This window comes from Staurois parvus, unplaced genomic scaffold (assembly GCF_062004578.1).
Source record: "Staurois parvus isolate SC_StPar_1 unplaced genomic scaffold, SC_StPar_1.0 ptg001278l, whole genome shotgun sequence".
NCBI classification, from domain to species: Eukaryota; Metazoa; Chordata; class Amphibia; order Anura; family Ranidae; genus Staurois; species Staurois parvus.
Window position 1 is genome coordinate 389,792 of NW_028319074.1, and position 23,893 is coordinate 413,684.

A 23,893-nucleotide genomic window follows, 5' to 3' on the forward strand; every position below is an offset into this window, starting at 1 on the left:
AACATTTTATGATATTGCAGCTTGGCAGTTCTTAGATGCGGTGGCTGCATTCGTTTTCTTTTTTAGGGCCAGCTCACACTCCATGCGTTTCAGTTGCTTTTTTTCCGCATCCAAAACGCACAGAAAGTCGGTGATATGCTTGTCAATGTCATAGATCACATTAGCGCTTGCAGCTCCAGCGCGTTACGGTTGCAGAAAAAAAGTAGAATGGGCTGCATTTTTTTCTGCACAGAACTGTACTGTACCGCAGTAAAGCGCATCAAAATCGCACTGGAATGCACATGTTCCTATTTATATTTAAGAAAGAGAGGGGGGGGGGGGGGAATTAACTGGAATGCATCAAAAATGTGCCAAAAATATGCATGGAAAAACGCATCTGGAACACATCTGGACTGCATTTTTATTGTACAAATTGCACCGGAACGCACCAAAATGCACCAAAAACACGCTGGGTTGCACCCGTCCCTATTTACATTGAAGAAAAAGTTAGGGGGAAAAAAGGAACTGGATTACATAAAAAACGTACTGGAGCGCATTATTGGGGAGTAGGAGGGGATCTTTGGGGGGGAAGGGGTGCTAGGACGGGGGATTGGGGGAGTGGAATTTGTGCCCTGGGAAAGGGGGATTTAGAGTGGGGGGATCTGTGTTAGTAGGGGTTATTGGAGGGTAGGAGGGGATCTTTGGAGGGTGGATTTGTGCTATGATGGGGGATTGGGGGGAGTGAAATAAATTTGTGCTGGGAGAGTGGGATTTAGAGTGGGGGGAAAATTTGTGTTAGTAGGGATTATTTTGGGGTAGGAGGGGATCTTTGGGGGCAAGGGTGTGCTAGGATGGGGAATTGGGGGGAGTGGAATTTGTGTCCTGGGAGAGGGGGATTTAGAGTGGGGGGATCTGTGTTAGTAGAGATTATTGGGGGGTAGGAAGGGATCTTTGGAGGGGAGATTTGTGCTAGGATGGGGGATTGGGGGGAATTGAATTTGTGCTGAGAGAGTGGGATTTAGAGTGGGGGAAAAATCTGTGTTAGTAGGGATTATTGAGGGGTAGGAGCAGATCTTTTGGGGGGAAGGGTGTGCTAGGATGGGGGGCCGGGTTGAGTGGAATTTGTGTCCTGGGAGAGGGGGATTTAGAGTGGGGGGATCTGTGTTAGTAGGGATTATTAGGGGGTAGGAGGGGATCTTTGGAGGGGAGATTTGTGCTAGGATGGGGGATTGGGGGGAATTGAATTTGTGCTGAGAGAGTCGGATTTAGAGTGGGGGGAAAATCTGTGTTAGTAGGGATTATTGGGGGGTAGGAGCGGATCATTGGGGGGAAGGGTGTTCTAGGATGGGGGATTGGAATTTTTGCCCTGGGAAAGGGGGATTTAGAGTGGGGGGAAGAGGATTTGTGTTTGGAGAGGACATTTGAGGAGTAAAGGATTTGAGCTAAAAGTGGGAAATTTTTTTGGGGTGTGGGATTTGTGTTGGGGGCATATGGGAAAAGAGAGGATTTGAGCTGGGGGGAAAAAATTTGTCCTGGGAAGGGGGATTCCAATAGAAGGGCGGAGGGGGAATTTATGCTTAGGGGGTAAGCATGCGGGGGGGAGGATTTTTGCTGACACATAATACTCATACATTTGGGGAGGGGGGTGCGCAATTTGAAATGTACGCCCTGGGCTCTAGATGACCTTGTCTCGGCACTGGGCCTGCGTAGCACGCCCAAATTCTGGAACTAGTTAACCAGCCTTACATACATTATAAAAACAACGTCATGCTAGTATAAATATTTATATATAATATGTTAATTATTATCTTTAGAAATGTTACTTTATTTCCTTACATACTAAGGTACATATTGTCATTTTTCTTTTCCGATACTTAAATGCTAATAGAAGTATTAGAAAAAAAATTTTTTTTACGTTCATGCCAAACAAAATAAGTTTGTTCTCACGTTAAAAAAAACGTCACCTTTATTTAAGCTCACCATAAAATAACAAAGTGTAAAAAAAATTCCCATTGTGGAAAGTAAAAGCTCTGCAGACCTCGTAGAGCGAAAGCCAGCACAAAGCCATGTCAAACCATCCCTGGGGTCCCCCCCGGCAGAGGAAGGGTTAGCGCAACACGCGGTAACAACACCGCCGCCAAAATCTCATTTCATCAGTGAACATAAATACACAGTGTTGCCGGTATTGTAATCATGTCCTTGTATCCCGTAATTTAGATAGGAAATCTCTTTCAGATGCGTTAATAAGCGCAGGAGCACAGTCGCTGTATTAAACCCTGATTTCATCACTTTAATTTTTAATCAAGGCTGCGTGATGACATATTAAAGCCGTATTTCTTGTGTAATTTATGTGATTAAAATAGCAAAAAGAGAGGCATCTGGAGCGGCGTTCTTAATTATAGCGCTGGCGAGCCCGAGATAAGGGGAGTAATTGTGTTGCTATCATACTAATTGTTTTCCGGCAAAACAGGTAGGAACAGACAGTGCCAATTAATCTAATCAGAAGGTTCGATAATCGAGGGGCTCCATCGCCCAATGTCATATTCTAAGCTTTGACTGTCCTTGTCATTTTATCAAAGAGTCAGCGCTCTTCTTACGTATCTGTTGGCAAATTGTACAAAATAGTCTTGCCAATATTCCCAAAGCAGGAAACTGGGCCAAAGAGGCCACTCCTACCAATGATAGGACCCACCTAATCCACCCTACACCTAGACACACGGAAGAACCTTCTCAACCGGTTCGGTCTATACCAGCCATTCTCAACCAGGGTTCCATGGCACTCTAGGGTTCCTTAAGAAGTTGCTGTGGGTTCTTTGAGCTGTGGCTGATTGGCTCCAATAAGAACTTCTTCCTTGTACAAGTGAGACTATCTCGTAAAACAGATCCCAGATAACAACATCCACACAGTAATTAGTAGTGTAAGAATCGAGGTCATCTAGTTGCACACAAAATGTTCTTTTAGACCAGCCATTCTCAGCCAGGGTTCCTTGGAACTCTAGGGATTCTTAAGAAGTTGCTGTGGGTTCTTTGAGCTTTGATTTATTGGCTCCAATAAGAACTTCTTCCTTCTACAATTGAGACTCTAACTCGTAAGACAGATCCCAGATAACAACATCCACACAGCAATTAGTAGTGTAAGAATCGAGGTCATCTAGTTGCATACAAAATGTTCTTTTAGACCAGCCATTCTCAACTAGGGTTCCATGGCACTCTAGGGTTCCTTAAGAAGTTGCTGTGGGTTCTTTGAGCTGTGGCTGAATGGCTCCAATAACAACTTTTTCCTTCTACAAGTGAGACTCTATATCGTAAAACAGATCCCAGATAACAACATCCACACAGTAATTAGTAGTGTAAGAATCTTGGTCATCTAGTTGCACACAAAATGTTCTTTTAGACCAGCCATTCTCAACTAGGGTTCCATGGAATTCTAGGGATTCTTAAGACTTTGCTGTGGGTTCTTTGAGCTGTGATTTATTGGCTGCAATAAGAAATTCTTCCTTCTACAAGTGAGACTCTAACTCGTAAAACAGATCCCAGATAACAACATCCACACAGTAATTAGTAGTGTAAGAATTGAGGTCATCTAGTTGCACACAAAATTTTCTTTTAGACCAGCCATTCTCAACCAGGGTTCCATAGAACTCTAAGATTCCTCAAGAGGTTGCTTGCAGTTCCTTGAGCTGTGGTTGATTGTCTTCCCATCTTATGATGCCTACATAGTTCCAGGGCCAACTCCATTTGGTAGAGCTGGTGGCATGGCACCAATGATCTTAGCTGCCTGTAAGGGTGTCATTCTCACCACCAATGTAAGGGTTATATTCTACCTATTGACCACCAATGTAAGGGGCATGTTTGCCATTGATCCCCAATAAATTGGGTTTAGTAAGGGTTCCCTGAGACCTGAACATTCTATTAAAAGTTTCTCTAGGGCAGCCTTTCTCAAGCAAGGCTAAATGGAATCCTAGAGTTCCTCCAGAGGTTGTTAGAGGTTCCTGGAGCAATGAGCAATTTCTTCCTATCAGTCATCTCAGATAAGTAACCACTGACACCAATTATCACTTTAGCTGCCTGGAAGGGTGGCATTCTGACCACCAATGCAAGGATTACCTTCAATCATGGTTTCCCTGAAACTCATCCCATTTAATGGTGCCTATATAGTTCCAGGACCAACACCATTTGGTAGAGCCAGTGGCATGGCACCAATGATCTTAGCTGCCTGTAAGGGTTCCATTCTCACCACCAATGTAAGGGCTACATTCTATCTACTGACCACCAATGTAAGGGGCATGTTTGAAATTGACCCCCAATACATTTTGGCTCTAGTAAGGGCTTCTCGAGACCTGAACATTTGTTTAAAGGTTCCTCTAGGGCAGCCTTTTTCAACTAAGGTTGAAAAAGATTACTCCAGAGGATGCTAGGGGTCCCTTGAGCAATGAGCAATTTCCACCTCTTAGATAGTGATGGGCCAAACACCCCCCTGTTCGGTTCGCGGTTGAACATTCAAACCTACAGAATGTTTGACCGCAAACTTAGCTTTGACTCGAACATTCAGCCAAACACTACTCTCAGATAAGTAACCACTGACACAAATGATCTTCCTAGCTGTATGTAAGGGTGGCATTCTGACCACCAATGCAAGCATTACATTCAGCCATGGATTCCCCGAAATGTATCCCATCTAATGGTACCTACATAGTTTCAGGGCCAACACCATTTGGTAGAGCCAGTGGCATGGCACCAATGATCTTAACTGCCTGTAAGGGTGGCATTCTTACCACCAATTTAAGAGTTACAATCTTCCTACTGACCACCAATTTAAGGGGCATTTTCCAATTGATGTCCAATAAACTGGTTTTAGTAAAGGTTCCCGAGACCTAAAAATTCTTTTAATATTCCTCCTGGGCAGCCTTTTTGAACCAAGGTTCTCAACCTAGGGGTCCTCAAGTGGTTTCGAATGGTTCCTTGAGCAATGCTTGCCTCTCAGATAAGTAACCAATGACAGCAAACTATCTTGGGGGAGGGGGGATTATTCCCACTGACCACCAATGTAAGAAGCATTCTTTCCACTGACCATTAATCTAATGTACTGTGAACTGAAGATATAGTAAATATCAGCAGGGGTTCCCTGAGACCAGAAAATGGTATCAAGGCTATCTCCACATTAAAAAGTTTGAAAAACACTGTTCTGGGGTAAATGGTTTGAAAAGGACTGATCTAGAAATTTATGCTAGTCACACACACACGTATCATTTTTTTTTAAACTCAATTTTCTGAGATTTTCAATCAAACTTTTGGTATCTTTTTTATTATTTTCAATTAAACAAATCAGCTGATGCTGTGGAAATTTGCTCTTGATTCACTCAGAAATGTCAAATGAGAGAATCAAATGGGGAAACACAACACACGTTAAAATCCCATGCAAAATAACAGCAAATTCTACGACCTGGAAAATTGCTTCTTCCTTCAATTAGATGTGAAAAATTAAATGTGACTGAGAATAACATACAGGGTTTGGTTTTCTTAGATTTGATTTGAATACTGACGATTATCCAATTGGATTGTAAATCTGGGGAGGGGGGGGGGAGTCATAGGGGTTTTAGGCATCTGACCAAGTATAGCGGCTAGAATTTCATTGGTCCTAGGTAGGGACAGCTAGCCAGTGGCACACAAGAGTAGTAAATGCAGAAAGAACTACTGATCATGGGACCAGGCATCTGACCAAGTATAGCGGCTAGAATTTCATTGGTCCTAGGTAGGGACAGCTAGCCAGTGGCACACAAGAGTAGTAAATGCAGCAAGAACTACAGATCATGGGACCAGGCATCTGACCAAGTATAGCGGCTAGAATTTCATTGGTCCTAGGTAGGGACAGCTAGCCAGTGGCACACAAGAGTAGTAAATGCAGAAAGAACTACTGATCATGGGACCAGGCATCTGACCAAGTATAGCAGCTAGAATTTCATTGGTCCTAGGTAGGGACAGCTAGCCAGTGGCACACAAGAGTAGTAAATGCAGAAAGAACTACTGATCATGGGACCAGGCATCTGACCAAGTATAGCGGCTAGAATTTCAGTGGTCCTAGGTAGGGACACCTAGCCAGTGGCACACAAGAGTAGTAAATGCAGAAAGAACTACAGATCATGGGACCAGGCATCTGACCAAGTATAGCGGCTAGAATTTCATTGGTCCTAGGTAGGGACACCTAGCCAGTGGCACACAAGAGTAGTAAATGCAGCAAGAACTACAGATCATGGGACCAGGCATCTGACCAAGTATAGCGGCTAGAATTTCATTGGTCCTAGGTAGGGACACCTAGCCAGTGGCACACAAGAGTAGTAAATGCAGAAAGAACTACTGATCATGGGACCAGGCATCTGACCAAGTATAGCGGCTAGAATTTCATTGGTCCTAGGTAGGGACACCTAGCCAGTGGCACACAAGAGTAGTAAATGCAGAAAGAACTACTGATCATGGGACCAGGCATCTGACCAAGTATAGCGGCTAGAATTTCATTGGTCATAGGTAGGGACACCTAGCCAGTGGCACACAAGAGTAGTAAATGCAGAAAGAACTACTGATCATGGGACCAGGCATCTGACCAAGTATAGCGGCTAGAATTTCAGTGGTCCTAGGTGGGGACACCTTGCAGTGGCACATAAGAGTAGTAAATGCAGCAAGAACTACTGATCATGGGACCAGGCATCTGACCAAGTATAGCGGCTAGAATTTCAGTGGTCCTAGGTGGGGACACCTTGCAGTGGCACACAAGAGTAGTAAATGCAGCAAGAACTACTGATCATGGGACCCTTGAGAGCCCAAGGATATTGGTCACCCAGGGCTGCAATGGAAGATATATTGATGACATATGGTGCTGAAAGCCATGAGACTGGATATTATTCATGATACATTGTGGGAATAGTCATTGATTTGGTTTCATAGTTGTCACTACTGCACTTTGCTCAGTTTCTTCTAGGCCATACTGAAACCTGCTTCAGATCCAGTGGTACCACAGGTGAACCATGAAACCGTAACCCTGGTTAAAGCAAAAGAAGATAAAATCACGTTATGGTGGCTCACTGAGCTTTCTCAAGCAGGGGCCACTTCATATGTGGGTGGAAGACGCCACAACTGGATTTCCCTTAACACAAGCATTGTAATGAAGGTACTTGTAAGGACCTATAGGAGGTTTAAGAGATCCTGTGGCCATGCCCATTTGCTTTTGGTTTACATGGTCAGCTCAAGCAATCTTCACCTCTAACAGATTCCCATGAATAGGTAAACAATTTGTTCAAGGAGTACTTTTTCGCTATGTCAGGTGAACTTGTGTTCACTGTGAACATCCAATCAGGTACAGAAGACTTTTTAAAAAATATAGGAATTTCCTCTGCATTTCATTGGATGGCAAAAAAGTTAAAGTTTGACTGAACTAAGTGAAAAGTGTAGTATTGTAGTAACCCCCCCCCCCCCCCTTACTGTGATCAACATGAGCCTCCAATGACCATATAATACCGTGAAACCCATTACCATCATAAATACACCAAAGCGAGTGTGTATTGGACATTTATTGATTTATTTATCACAGGTATTTATACAGTGTTCACAATTTACACAGCCCTTTACATATTGTACATTCAGCCCCGCCCTCGAGGACCTTACAATCTAAGGCATGCTGAGAAGGCCAGTTTAGATAGGAGCCAATTAACCTACCAGCATGTCTTCAGTATGGGAAGAAAGGCACGCAAGTATGAGAACATACAAACTCCATGCAAGCAGTACTGCAAGGCAGGAGTGATAACTATTACACCACTGTGCTCTGGAGGTGGAGGCTTAAAATGGACCAAGGGTCAGATATATTTTTTCATGATAGGTCCATAAATCATAAGTTCTGTACATGGCCTTTGTGACAGCACTGTGTCCTGCAACTATGTTAGAAGAGGTAAATCTCACAAATGCAGGTCCAGGGGCTCCATAATGTCTCTTCGGAGTGAAGAAAATTGATTTTTTCAATGTAAGGGTTACATTCTACCTCTTGACCACCAATGTTAGGGGCATATTTGCCATTGACTCCCAATAAATTGGTTTTAGTAAGAGCTCCCCGAGACCTGAACATTCTTTTAAAGGTTCCCCTAGAGCAGCCTTTCGCAGCCTGGGTTCTATGCAAGGGCGGACTGACAACTCATGGGGCCCCTGGGCAATAGGGGATCATGGGGCCCCTCTGTCCTCACCCACACTCAAACCACACCCAAAAAAGCCTATGAAAGGAACCAGGGGCATCTCATGGGGCCCCTTACTGACCCCGGGCCCTCGGACAGTGCACAAATTTCCGAATGGTCAGTCCGCCCCTGGTTCTATGGAACCCTCAGGTTCCTCCAGCGGTTGCCTGCAACTATATTAGAAGAGGTAAATCTCACATAGGGATCACACAAATGTAGGTCCATGGGCTCCATAATGTCTCTTTGGAGTGAAGAAAATTGCTTTTTTCAATGTAAGGGTTACATTCTACCTCTTGACCACCAATGTAAGGGGCATATTTGCCATTGACTCCCAATAAATTGGGTTTAGTAAGGGTTCCCTGAGACCTGAACATTCTTTTAAAAGTTCCTCTAGGGCAGCCTTTCCCAAGCAAGGTTAAATGGAACCCTAGGGTTCCTCCAGAGGTTGTTAGAGGTTCCTGGAGCAATGAGAAATTTCTTCCTATCAGTCATCTCAGATAAGTAACCACTGATACCAATGATCTTTTTAGCTGGCATTCTGACCACCAATGCAAGGATTACATTCAACCATGGTTTCCCTGAAACCCATCCCATTTAATGGTGCCCATATAGTTAGTTCCGGGACCAACACCATTTGGTAGAGCCGGTGGCATGGCACCAATGATCTTAGCTGTCTGTAAGGGTGCCAGTCTCACCACCAATGTAAAGGCTCCCTGAGACCTGAACATTCTTTTAAAGGTTCCCTTAGAGCAGCCTTTCTCAGCCAAGGTTCTATGGAACCCTCAAGATCCTCCAGCAGTTGCCTGCAACTATGTTAGAAGAGGTAAATCTCACATAGGGTTCACACAAATGCAGGTCGAGAGGCTCCATAATGTCTCTTCTGAGTGAAGAAAATTGCTTTTTTCAATGTAAGGATTACATTCTACCTACTGACTATATGTAAGGGGCATATTTGCCATTGACTCCCAATAAATTGGTTTTAGTAAGGGTTCCCTGAGACCTGAACATTCTTTTAAAAGTTCCTCTAGGGCAACCTTTCTCAAGCAAGGTTAAATGGAACTCTAGGGTTCCTCCAGAGGTTGTTGGTTTTAGTAAGAGCTCCCCGAGACCTGAACATTCTTGCACAGGTTCCTCTAGGGCAACCTTTCTCAACCAAGGTTCTATGGAACCCTTGGGTTACTCTAGAGGTTGTGTGCAACTATGTTAAAAGAGGTAAATCTCACATAGGGTTTGCACAAATGCAGTTTGAGGGATAGCATAATTTTTCTTCAGAGTGGAGAAAATAGTTTTTTTTGGTTTTCTCTATGATTGGTAATTCCATGAATGGGTTCTGGAGTCCAGAGGCTTTGAAGAGTCTTGGGAAGAAGATAGCCTGTTACCCTGTGTCTATGTCTTACTGGAGACCAGCAGCCTAAGGAGGCAGGTGTAAGGAATTTCCAGCAAGACGAATCGCGATTAGAAATACGCATGCGCATAGGAACTCCCAGAGAAGAGTTGTCGGTTGTGCACATGCACGCAGAAATGCGCGATCGGGCACACACACGTGCACGTGCACACGCATGGCGAAGATTGGCACCAGACAGGCTATTTAAAGAGTGTCTCTGCCCATGTTAGGTGCTGGCTGGTCTTCAGCTCCCCCGTGTCCTGCTTGTTCCCGTGTGATCCCTTTGTTGCTGACTGGGCTTGTTCCTGACCCAACTCTGATTGCTCTCTTGATTGATACTGGTTCCTGACTTCGGCTCTGCTCCTGACCTTGGCTTTTCTTCTGATTCTGTACCGTGCTACCCGACTGTTGATGACCCTGGCTGTTCCCATGACAACTGCTCCTGTCTCTTACCCTCATTACCTGCCTTGCTCTGGTGCACGCCTGGCAATCTACAAGACCTGCTCTGCTTGTTACTACTGTGCCTGAATCAGAAGATCATCAGTCCTCCAAGGTCATCATCTGCAAGAGCTGCAAACAACAACTACTGGCGCTCTTGTCCCCCTGGTCCCTAGACTCCCTCTGTTCCAACTCCAATGGGGTCAGGGCTAGTGACACAAGTGAGGCCGACCTCGTCTTTTCAGTCTCCCATCAGGTACGTGACAGCAGGTGTGCACAGCCTTTAGAATCAAGGGGGCTTTCTGTAGTTCAGGACTCCACTTGGGAGACAGGTGATCCCCTGCCCAGAGGGTGGGTCAGCACAGCAGGGAGCTGCAAGAGAGCTGAGAAAGAGAAAAAGTGAAAGAAGCAAAGTCTGAATTTGGTGAGAAGGTCTAGAGGACCAGGCAGGGGCCAAAGTGTGAGACCATAGTGGCAGGACTAAGCTAGAGGCCAGTGGAGTCCATGCCTTGACAGGGCAGAGCTGTTTTGGCGACCAAAGAGGAACCTACTCAATATTAGTGGGTGATTATAGTTATGGCTGATTGGTGTATGTTATCTCATCTTTAACAAACCCGGATGAACATGTTTCAGCGTGCATTGCTGGCTTCCATCACGTAGGAACCACCATCTCACCAGACTTGATTTCTCCAGCAGCAGAAGATTGAGGTCAGCCTCCAGCAGAGGGACACTGTAAAACTTATTGATGAATCGAAGCAACATACAGCGACTTGCTACGTCATGTAAATCCACCGCCGCCGCCGAAAGACATTTGTATGCAAATAATACAAAGCGGCGCATCTGCAGAACTCAGACAAGTCTTGGGAGACCGAATGTGACCCTTGTAAAATTACTTGACACGACTCGCATTAATGATTCTGCAGAGATCTGAGCCAAAAGTATGACAAAAGCCCTTCAAAAAAAGTCTGAGAACTGCACAGCAAACACAACTCGGGCCGCGGGATATACACGCCAACAAGAAACTTTCCTGTGCTGGGAATACGTGAGGAGATACAGTCGGGGATAGGATACAAAGATTGCAAAAGACAAAGTGGATGTGCAGCTTAAGGGGGCCCCAAAGGATGGTAGAGCCCATTGCAACTCCATGGAGCTTTGTAGGCCCTCTTATGTGACCCATGCCATAAATTTAAAGCTAAAAACATAAATTAAAAACATATATGGGAGCTTTACCTGCCAAAAGATATGGATGGCTGTCCATTCAGCCCTGAGATTTACACTGCTCTGCCACACAGAAAAGCCCTGTCTTGCAGGGCAGAAGACCTGATTTTTTACATTTTTCTCTGCTTCAAGTGAGCAACACTTACGGCTCTTGTCCCTCCCCCTGCCTGTGACTGGCCAGTGAAAGGCGGAGCAGCAGAAAGATGAGTTCATCTCTCTGCCGCTCTGATCTCTCCTCCAATCAGCTGACTGACTCCTTGTGCTGCTTCTCCTGCTTCCAGGCTGAACTCTGCTGTACAGTAGACTGCAAGTCAAATTCAGATACTTACATTGCTTGCAAGAAAGACTGCTTTTGGTCCCAATTAACGGTTGGCAGCTGGCGGGACCAGCTCCTGATCATGTGACCACTGTGACAGCCAATCACAGTGGTCACATGATTGCCAATCTTCCCCCCTGCCCCGGGCATTCAGAACTTTTTAAAGGGACACAGGGGCAGGTGGGAAGGGGTTAACAAGCTACACTAAAACTTACAAAAATCGATATGATGGGTAAATAAATATTTCCTACAGAAGGCGGCACATGTTTAACATTTTAAAAGAGGAGTTCTTTGGTATATATTTTCTCTATATAGTCATGTAAAATGTTTTTAGGACCAAAAAAAAGGAGTGTGAAAGTGCAGAAGAACCCTGGGGCCCTCTGAAAGTCATTAAACAAATTTCTGAGTTTCAAACCCAGAATTCTGAGATTAAAATACAGAATTTGAACTTTTAATCTCAGAATTCTGACTCAGAAACTCTTAATTCTGACTTTGAATCTCAGAGCTCTGACTTTGAAATTCAGAATGCTGACTTTTATTATGAGGATTCTGACTTTTAATCTCAGAATTCTGTCTTTGAAATTCAGAATTAAATTTTTATCTCGGAACTCTGATTTTAAAATTCTGAGTTCTGATTTTTATCCTGAAAATGCTGACTTTTAATCTCAGAATTTTGACTGAAATTCAAAATTTGGATTTTTAATGTTAGAACTCTGACTTTGAAATTTAGAATTCAGACTTAAATTCTGAGAATTCTAACTTTTAGTCTCAGAATTCTGATTTTTAATCTCCGAATTCTGATTTTACAATTCTGAACTCTGACTTATTCCCAGAATTCTGACTTTGAAATTCAAAATTTGAACTTTTAATCCCAGAACTCTGACTTTGAAATTTAGAGTTATGCTTTTTATTCTTTGAATTCTGACTTTTATTCTTTAAATTCTGACTTTGAAATTTAGAATTTGGACTTTTAATATCAGAAATCTGACTTTTTTCTCAGAATTCTGACTTTTAATCTCCAAATTCTGACTTTAAAATTCTGAATTCTAACTTAATCTCAGAATTCTGACTTTGAAATTCAGAATTTGAACTTTTAATCTCAGAACTCTGATTTTTAAATCCAGAATTTTGACTTTTATTCTTTGAATTCTGACTTTTATTCTTTAAATTCTGACTTTGAAATTTAGAATTTGGACTTTTAATATCAGAAATCTGACTTTTAAATTCAGAATTCTGAATTTAAGAATCCGAATTCTAACTTTTATTCTAAGAATTCTGACTTGTAATCTCACAATTCTGACTCTGAAACTCAGCAATTTGTTTGCAAAATTTTAGGATGGCCCCATTGCTCTTCTGTAAGCGAAGCCATCTTGTTTGACGAGATATTACTCTAGCGAATGAGGCCTTCTAGTCCACTAGGTGCCAATACCTCCCCTATGAGGAGCAGTGGTGGGTAGTAGGTCAGATTGGACCTTATTTATGCCACTTTTCCCTAACAGACTGTAGGATGGCCTAGCACCAAAAATAACTTCCCCCACTATAAAAAACCTTGGGTTCTGTTTAATTTATGTACTCACCATTGTCTATTGCCAGGATCAGGGCTGTGTACGTGTTGTTGTGAACAAACGAAGACTCCCGGTCGAGGGGCGCCGTGGTGTTGACTGTTCCGTTCAGCGAGTTAATGGAGAGCCAACCAGCATCGTCCTTCAGCACTGAGAACCTGCAATAACAGACCACGTATGTTCAGACATAGGATGTGAGCTACAAACTACAGCCGACACCACTGTATATATAACACAAGTAACAGTAACAGACAGAATGTACAATACATCGGTGTGAAGGCAGAAAATACTGCATGATGGCCACTAGAAGGTCCTGAGGAGCATGCACGGGTGTCAAACTGGCGGCCCTCCACCTGTTGCCAAACTACAAGTCCCATGAGGCATTGCAAGATAGACAGTTACAAGCATGACTCCCAAAGGCAGAGGCATGATGGGACTTGTAGTTTTGCAACAGCTGGAGGGCCGCCAGTTTGACACCCCTGCAATAGTCAGGGCCATCTAGTGGCCATAATATGGTATAGTCAATAGATGGCGCTATAATGGGAAACAAGTATGCTCATCTAGTGGCTGGAATAAGGCATTTTCCACATTCAAACATCCAAATTGCGGAGAATATAGCCTACTGTAGATACATTTAATTTTCCCCATTCCCCAGAATGAATTTACATGCAGTTTCAATGGATAAACAAAATGCATTCTTTTTTTGAATGTGTCAGGTGACCCATAATCGTCAGTATATCTGGAATATCGTTCTTCAACTAAACCATTGGGTAGGCGCATATATTGTCCATTCTACTGACAGGAGCAGGAATGCCGAGTCCCCACACTTGCTTCATATACACTCATCAGCCACTTTATTAGGTCCACCTGTTCAATTGCTTGGTAATACAAATTGCTAACCAGCCAATCACATGGCAGCAACTCAATGCATTTAGGCACCTAGACATGGTGAAGACAACTTGCTGAAGTTCAAACCGAGCATCAGAATTTAAGTGACTTTGAACGTGGCATGGTTGTTGGTGCCAGACAGGCTGGTCTGAGTATTTCAAAAACTGATGATCTACTGGAATTTTCACACACAACCATCTCTAAGATTTCCAGAGAATTGTCCAAAAAAGAGAAAATATCAAGTGAGTGGCAGTTGTGTGGAGGAAAATGCCTTGTTTATGTCAGAGGTCAGAGCAGAATGGGTTCCAGATGATATAAAGGAAACGGTAAATCAAATGACCACTCGTTACACCCAAGGTATGCAGAATACCATCTCTGAACACACAACACGTCCAACCTTAAAGCAGATGGGCTACAGCAGCAGAAGACCACACCGGGTGCCACTCCTGTCAGCTAAGAACAGGAAACGGAGGCTACAATTCACACAGGCTCACCAAAATTGGACAACAGAAGATTTGAAAAATGTTGCCTGGTCTGATGAGTCTCGATTTCTCTAGAGATTGTTGTGCATCAAAATCCCAGTAGATCAGCAGTTTTTTAAATACTCAGACCAACTCTGCTTAATGAACCCCTACAAGCTCTGAAGGAACTCTAGGGTTCCATGGAACCTTGGCTGAGAATGGCTATTTCAAGTGGTGACATCATTGTGTTGGTGTGGTCTCTGCAGTGCATATGGTTGGTGAGTAGGTAGATTCAACACATCAAGGGGTCAAAGTAGACAAGACTAGACAAGACTAGACAAGTAGTGCCAGAGCCTGGGTTCAAACCTGGACCTTCTGCTGGGAGAGGCAGTGTTTCTTCTTGCTGAGCCACCAGGAATGCTGGATAGCTCCCTTGACAATTATTTGGATGATCCTACCTTGACCTCGTTTATCTTGAACCCCTTGCTCCTCCCATGAACTTCCTGATAAAAGCCATGTCTCTGCATTTCCTGTTTGCCAGATTATTATGCCTTCTCCAGCCAATATCCCGCTTGTCTCTCCCGCTGCCGTCTATACCTTCGCTACCAGGGGCGGACTGACAACTCATGGGGCCCCGGGCAATAGGGGATCATGGGGCCCCTGTGTCCTTGCCCAAACTCAAAAAACCTATGAAAAAGGTACCAGGGGCATCTCATGGGGCCCCCTACTGACCCCGGGCAGTGCCAGAGTTTCCAAATGGTCAATCCGCCCCTGTTCGCTACCGACCTTTGGCTTGTTCCTGGACTACGATTCTGCGTCATTCTCATCTACTACCGTTTGTGACCGACCCTTGGCTTGTTGACTGGCTCCGCTTCTGCTTGATCCCTAACCTGTTCGATCTGCTATTGGATTCCGGCTTGCTCATTTCCTGGTGGGTGATCCTGAGATCTGCGACCTGGTACTAACACACAGCCAAATCCATCTCCACCATTAGGAGCTCTGGTGAAAACCGCTTAGTGCTTAGACCCCGCACCTCAGGTGAGCCTGCGTCATTCCCAGGGGGACCCGCTGGTGTACCTATCCTGCTGGTTTCAGGTAAGCCTTTTACTGCTATAGCAACTGGTCTCTGAAACTGACCCCAGATCGTGACAAGTAGACTTTGACGGCAAAGTGTCAAAGTAGACAAAGCAGGCAAAATTCTGAACTGGTGACTGAAGTACAAAACCTGTAAGTTTGAGTACAAAACGAAGTTTATTCCAAATACTGAGTGCAATCCCAACGTGTTTTGAGGGACCACCCCCTTCATCGGGGTGTAACAGAGTGTGAAGTTCACAGTATGGAGTTCCTCAAACCCCGGAGCTCAGAAGGAGTAGAGGTTGAATTCCCTGGAGTGGACACTACTAAGCTAGGCTGGAGCCAGAGGAGGTGGCACTGTACTCAGTGCAGTCACTAAGGGGGGACCATTCATGTAATATTCAGCCCATCCTGCAAATAGGAATGTGGGGGCCTGAGATTTTTTTTTCCAAGAGGACCCCCAAGAGCTGCATTTGTAATGAGAGTACCTTTACCATTTATAACAAGGCATTCTGGCATGTACTACTTATTGGATGCAGACTTGTATAGGAGGAGTTCCTGAAGGTGAACTTACACTTTAAGCCCTGATGAAGGGCACAATGTAAGCCCCTCTGAAACTGGTTGATTGCACTCAATTAATATATGGAATAAACTTCATTTCAAACTCAAATTTTGGATGTGGCACTTCAATATCCGTTCAAAATTTAGGCAAAGTGGAAGACATTCTCGTTGGACTAAGTAGCCAATTTCCAGGCCTGAGTGAGAAGGGGACAGAGCATTCATAGCGCAGTAAAAACGGTCGTCTTTTCTCAATGGAAGGCGCAAATTGCAACAAAACTCTCAAATCCTTTGGTAAATACTAAAATTTGCACTAACGAGGGACCGCGATTCCATGAATGCCTTGCCTGGTAAACCCTGCGAAGAGAGAGCGTCCATTGCATTCAGCCCTTTATAAATCATTTTCCAATCCATAGTGCTATGCAGGGTGACAGGTCTGTAAGGAGCCGGAATCTTACTTACTTGAACAAAGAGCATGTTATTATGTAGTAAAAACGTACACTAGAGGCGATGATTGTACTATAAAACCACGGGGCGTCTGTCATAGTGGAGACCAATATCACAAGGTAACCTTTTTGGATGAATACATTAGTAAGTAATTCTAGCACTCCATAAATCAGTCTACTAATACTTACAGGAAGAAAATGGCAGGAGAAGCCAAGGGGAATAGGAATAGGGGAATAGGATATAATGGAGTATAACTTTCACTGGAACAATATGCCCATCTTTTTATATGGACCGGCTATGTGTAGAAGGGGCGGTACAGTGGCTTAGTGGTTACGTCTGCCTTGCAGTAAATGGGTCATGGGTTCGATTCCCAACCATGGCGCCTCCTGCATGGAGTTTGCATGTTCTCCCTGTGCTTATGTGGGTTTCCTCCCAAAGACATTGGCTTCTGTCTAAGTTGTCCTAGTTTCATCCCTGGCCATGTGGGATCTCCTGCATGGTGGGGGTTGGGGAAAGGACCTGGAAACCTACCCTGTAAAAATAATTGCTAAGAGAATTCATGGAAAAAGTCGCTTACGAGTGACGGTCCATGCAATCGCCAAGGGTTGGATACAACTGAATGGATAGATAGAGAGAGAGATGTGTAGAAGAAAATTTAGAAAAAAAAATCATAATTAAAGCCATGGCCCAGGGTGGTTAAGATTTAAGGAAGCAGTAGTTTCTCCAATATTTCAAGATGTTACCCCGTTGTATTCTTCTGTAGCAGAATGCCCCCCCAGCTCTAACCTAGCTGGGACCCCGATGAGCACATGTTTATCTACAGCTGGGCTAACTAAAAGGGCAGAAGCCCTTCAGTCTGGGAATGTCTCCTCCAAGACAAGAACATGGCTGCCTCAGGTCCCAGACTATTTATGTACTCCTCAGCCACATACTAGGGATCCTCTTCCCTCAGGGACTGGCCAGGGCCACATAAATATTCAGGCTGTGGATCTGCCTCTTCAAGACCACTACATTCTAGAACCCACCAGAAGGCAGAGGGAAGCAGTTGAGTCTACAGCCAGAGAAGCCTAGAGCAGCCCAAAGTAATTACACGCTACTCTACTGATTACAGAGGAGCAAAAAGACTAAATTTACCTGAACCTATGTATGGGGCCCTGGCCAGTAGGGGGGCACGGGCAGCTGGGTGAATCGGATGTGGGCAGGGAGGGTGATTGACATGGGGGGGGGGACAATTACTTGAACCGATCCCCTGTACTTCTTCTGCAGCAGCTGAAAGCTGGCTTCTTCTCTTCTACCTCTTACTGGCTTTCAGCTGCTGCAGAGAGAGCCATATAGGGGATTGGTTCCAGTATTTGCCCCACTCCATGGACCTTCACCTTCCCTGTGCACCATATGTTTCCCCCTGCTTCCCAGGCCCCCCCTGTGTGTCCCCACCCCTGCACTGCTGCCAGCTTCCCTCCTCTCCTTCCCACCGGCACCTGCCAGCACACAATAGGACCCTTCAGGATGGAGGGTTGGGGAAGGGCCCACTAAATATGTCACATTTACCAGCCTCTTTCTTCCTGAATGAACACAATGAGAGATCAGTACTGATCCCTTGCTGTGTTCATTCATAGCTGAAGCATAGTAAACTGTGTTTTTTTTTTTTGGCGGGGGGCTGTTGGGTTGGCTGTATGGGGCTCCGTGGTTTCTAACAGCAGCCCTGGAGGGTGCTACAAGACCATACCTGGCCATAGGTTCAATCAGACATTATTGGTAGTAAAAATCTACTGAAAGGACCATGGCCGGACCACTCCCCTGTTCCTGGGCCCTGGCATTTACAGCACCTTGAAAAAGTATTCATTCCCCTGGAAACATTACCCATGTTGTCATGTTACAAACAAAAACGGAAATATATTTTATCAGGATTGGATGTGATGGACCAACACAAAGTGACACATAATTGTGACGTGGAAGGAAAATGAGAAATGGTTTCCAACATTTGTGACCAATAAATCTGTGAAAAGTGTGGCGGCATTTGTATCCGGCCCCCAAATTCACAATTATGTACCACTTTGTGTCGGTCTATCACATCCAATCCCAATAAATACATTGTAACATGACAACATGGGGGACATTTCAGGGGGGAGGGAATACATTGTAACATGACAACATGGGGGGCATTTCAGGGGGGGGAATACATTGTAACATGACAACATGGGGGACATTTCAGGGGGGGGGATACATTGCAACATGACAACATGGGGGACATTTCAGGGGGGAGGGGAATACATTGTAACATGACAACATGGGGGACATTTCAGGGGGGAGGGGGAATACATTGTAACATGACAACATGGGGGACATTTCGGGGGGGGGGATACATTGTAACATGACAACATGGGGACATTTCAGGGGGAGGGGGAATACATTGTAACATGACAACATGGGGGACATTTCAGGGGGGAGGGGAATACATTGTAACATGACAACATGGGGGACATTTAAGGGTGGAGGGGGATTACATTGTAACATGACAACATGGGGGACATTTCAGGGGGGGGAATACATTGTAACATGACAACATGGGGGACATTTCAGGGGGGAGGGGATACATTGTAACATGACAACATGGGGGACATTTCGGGGGGGGGGATACATTGTAACATGACAACATGGGGGACATTTCAGGGGGGGGGGATACATTGTAACATGACAACATGGGGGACATTTCAGGGGGGAGGGGATTACATTGTAACATGACAACATGGGGGACATTTAAGGGTGGAGGGGGATTACATTGTAACATGACAACATGGGGGACATTTCAGGGGGGGGAATACATTGTAACATGACAACATGGGGGACATTTCAGGGGGGAGGGGATACATTGTAACATGACAACATGGGGGACATTTCGGGGGGGGGGATACATTGTAACATGACAACATGGGGGACATTTCAGGGGGGGGGATACATTGTAACATGACAACATGGGGGAATTTTAGGGGGGAGGGGAATACAATGTAACATGACAACATGGGGGACATTTCAGGGGGGAGGGAAATACATTGTAACATGACAACATGGGAGACATTTCAGAGGGGGGGGAGGAGGGAATACAATGTAACATGACAACATGGGGGACATTTCGGGGGGGGGGAGGGGGGAATACAATGTAACATGACAACATGGGGGACATTTCAGGGGGGGAGGGGAATACATTGTAACATGACAACATGGGGGACATTTCAGAGGGGGGGAGGGGGGAATACAATGTAACATGACAACATGGGGGACATTTCGGGGGGGGGAGGGGGGAATACAATGTAACATGACAACATGGGGGACATTTCAGGGGGGGAGGGGGAAATATAATGTAACATAACAACATGGGGGGCATTTCAGGGGGAGGAAGACTTTCTCAAGGAGCTGTAGAACGCATTATCAGTCTATTGTACAGATCGGAGTCCCCCGGGAGTCCTCGGTTCTCCTCGGCCATACATGCCAACGTTCTCCTGCAGTTTACCCTCACAGATTATTCAGCAGCTCGGCCCAATCATCGTTATTGATTTCTGCAATTATCCGTCTCCTGGAAATGCCAGCAAAGCATATTTATTTGGCCGCGCCGTAATCCTAAAACTGAACCTTTGCGATGAAAGTCCGGCCATCGGCAGATTCCTGAGGAAAGATATCCGGCGTAATGGAAGAGGAGACGGATCAGCTTGTATATGGAAATTAGACTGTTTGTATGAGGTTCAGAAATGCGCTCACCGCGCCGCAGCCAAATGTTAAAAAAAGCCTGGGGGTGGTGGAGAGTGGTGGCAGCCTGGGGGAGGGGGTGGTGGAGAGTGGTGGCAGCCTGGGGGAGGGGGTGGTGGAGAGTGGTGGCAGCCTGGGGGAGGGGGTGGTTGGTGGAGAGTGGTGGCAGCCTGGGGGAGGGGGTGGTTGGTGGAGAGTGGTGGCAGCCTGGGGGAGGGGGTGGTTGGTGGAGAGCGGCGGCAGCCTGAAGGGGGTTGGTGTAGAGTGGCGGCAGCCTGGGGGGGTGGTTGGCAATGAGTAGCAACAGCCTGGGGGAAGGAGTGGTTGGCGCAGAGTGGCGGCAGCCTGGGGGGTTGGTGGAGAGTGGCGGCAGCCTGGGGGAGGGGGTGGTTGGTGGAGAGTGGTGGCAGCCTGGGGGGGGGGGGTTGGCATAGAGTGGTGGCAGCCTGGGGGCGGGGGGGGGGTTGGTGGAGATTGGCGGCAGCCTGGGGAGGGGGTGGTTGGCATAGAGTGGCGGCAGCCTGGGGGGGGTGGTTGATGGAGAGTGGCGGCAGCCTGGGGGGGGTGGTTGATGGAGAGTGGCGGCAGCCTGGGGGGGGGGTGGTTGATGGAGAGTGGCGGCAGCCTGGGGGGGGTGGTTGATGGAGAGTGGCGGCAGCCTGGGGGGGGGGTGGTTGATGGAGAGTGGCGGCAGCCTGGGGGGGGGGTGGTTGATGGAGAGTGGCGGCAGCCTGGGGGGTTGGTGGAGAGTGGCGGCAGCCTGGGGGAGGGGGTGGTTGGTGGAGAGTGGTGGCAGCCTGGGGGGGGGGTTGGCATAGAGTGGTGGCAGCCTGGGGGCGGGGGGGGGGTTGGTGGAGATTGGCGGCAGCCTGGGGAGGGGGTGGTTGGCATAGAGTGGCGGCAGCCTGGGGGGGGTGGTTGATGGAGAGTGGTGGCAGCCTGGGGGGGTGGTTGATGGAGAGTGGCGGCAGCCTGGGGGGGGGTGGTTGATGGAGAGTGGCGGCAGCCTGGGGGGGTGGTTGATGGAGAGTGGCGGCAGCCTGGGGGGGGGGGGGTGGTTGATGGAGAGTGGCGGCAGCCTGGGGGGGGGTGATTGATGGAGAGTGGCGGCAGCCTGGGGGGGTTGGCATAGAGTGGCGGCAGCCTGGAGGGGGTTGGTGGAGAGTGGCTACAGCCTGGGGAGGGGGTGGTTGGCATAGAGTGGCGGCAGCCTGGGGGAGGGGGGGTTGGTTGGTGAAGAGTGGCAAGGGCCAGTGTGCTGCTGGTGGTGGGGGTGGGGTACCCAATTTTAGTGCAGCACAAGAACTAAACCCCCTAGTGGGTACAGCGGGCACGGATCAGGGGTAGGAAAGGTTGGTTTAGGCTCCATTCACACTCCTGCGACTCATCATGTGACTTTGGACACATAAAGTCGCATTCCAGCCCATTGTTTTCACAGCCACCTGTTCGGATCTACGCTACCTAAAGTCGCAGTGAGTTTCAAAAGGTGCCTGAGCTACTTTGATGCGATTTTGACGCAACTGCGTGCGTCACGCGACTTTGGAGTCACACAGGTGGTAAATCACGCGACTTTGGAGTCACACAGGTGGGGAATCACGCGACTTTGGAGTCACACAGGTGGGGAATCATGTGATTTGGAGTCGTAGAGATGGAGAATCATGTGATTTGGAGTCACACAGGTGGGGAATCATGTGATTTGGAGTCGCAGAGGTGGGGAATCATGTGATTTGGAGTCACACAGGTGGGGAATCACGCGACTTTGGAGTCACACAGGTGGGGAATCATGCGACTTTGGAGTCACACAGGTGGGGAATCACGCGACTTTGGAGTCACACAGGTGGGGAATCACGCGACTTTGGAGTCACACAGGTGGGGAATCACGCGACTTTGGAATCACACAGGTGGGGAATCACGCGACTTTGGAGTCACACAGGTGGGGAATCATGCGATTTGGAGTCGCAGAGGTGGGGAATCATGCGATTTGGAGTCGCAGAGGTGGGGAATCATGCGATTTGGAGTCGCAGAGGTGGGGAATCATGCGATTTGGAGTCGCAGAGGTGGGAACGGAGCCTTCCTTATTCTCTAAGCAGTGGACAATATATATACATTCCTACTTCATGCCGCAGAGTTGCAAATCTGGAACACAATGCAGGAGGAACAATTTGCATGTCAACTTTTCAGTTTTTTTTGTGACAACTTCTGACAAATATTTCTGTCTGGCGGAAACAATAACCCCACTTTGTCTGTTTTCTATTTAAATAGCAAGATTATCTTTTTTGGGGGGGGCGGTTTTGGCAAATGCGTCGTCTTCACAGGATCCTCGCTCAAAACCCCCGCTCCCCCATCCCCGACATAACGGCGGTAATTTAGCCGCAACAATTGTGAACATTCCGTCGCTCTCTCCGTCAAAATCCCATTTTGTCATTTGTGAAATGTGGAGAATGGATTAGCTTTTGCCAAAAAAAAGACATTTTTTTTTTTCCTGTCTTTTTTTTTATATTGTTTTCCGCGCCGCGATGTCATTGTTTGTTACGGCGACGCGTTGACTGTTCGGAAAACGGAGCAAATTTATTTCTCAACAGAATGGCATTCAATTCCCCATTCATTCTGCTAACTTGTCTAAATGGATCCTCGGATTTCCTGCTTCCCGCGTCCGATAACGGGGAACGTACGGCGGGCGCAGCGGGAGGAAGACAAAGGGTTAAAGGCCAAGGATGATGCGTTCGGTCCGGATTTTTTTTTGTTTTTGTTTTTAGGCCTTTAGGCAGTTTGGAAGGATGGAAAAATATCATGGAAATCGAAGGGGGGGGGGGGGGGGGTTGGCTGTCGGAGAATTTGCTGCTGGAAACATTAATCGAGGAATATAATAATCCTGCAAATGAAAACCAATTCACTTGTGTGCAGAATATGGGCTGATCTTCCGTATATCTGCAGAAGCGGAATGCCGATGGACATCATCCTGCCGCCAGCCTATAGACATCATCCTGCCACCAGCCTATAGACATCATCCTCCCGCCGGCCTATAGACATCATCTTCCCGCCTGCCTATAGACATCATCCTCCCGCCGGCCTATAGACATCATCCTCCCGCCTGCCTATAGACATCATCCTCCCGCCTGCCTATAGACATCATCTTCCCGCCTGCCTATAGACATCATCCTCCCGCCGGCCTATAGACATCATCCTCCCGCCGGCCTATAGACATCATCTTCCTTCCGGCCTATATACATCATCCTGCCCCCATCCAATAGGCATCATCTTCCCATCTGCCTATAGACATCATCCTGCCGCCTGCCTATAGACATCATCTTCCCTCCGGCCTATAGACATCATCCTCCCGCCGGCCTATAGACATCATCCTCCCGCCTGCCTATAGACATCATCCTCCCGCCTGCCTATAGACATCATCCTCCCGCCGGCCTATAGACATCATCCTCCCCGCCGGCCTATAGACATCATCCTCCCCGCCGGCCTATAGACATCATCCTCCCCGCCGGCCTATAGACATCATCCTCCCGCCGGCCTACAGACATCATCCTCCCTCCTGCCTACAGACATCATCCTCCCCGCCGGCCTAAAGACATCATCCTCCCTCCTGTCTATAGACGTCATCC

General features: G+C 46.7%; 1 protein-coding gene across 1 annotated transcript in view; it reads right to left on the reverse strand.

The window, feature by feature from the left end:
* CDH13 (cadherin 13) overlaps positions 1–23,893 on the reverse strand; it is a 159,743-nt gene that overhangs the window by 32,501 nt on the left and 103,349 nt on the right. The window contains exon 4 of the mRNA XM_089660802.1: positions 13,126–13,268. Within this exon, the coding sequence (XP_089516928.1) occupies positions 13,126–13,268 (143 nt within the window). The remainder of the gene's footprint in view (positions 1–13,125; positions 13,269–23,893) is intronic.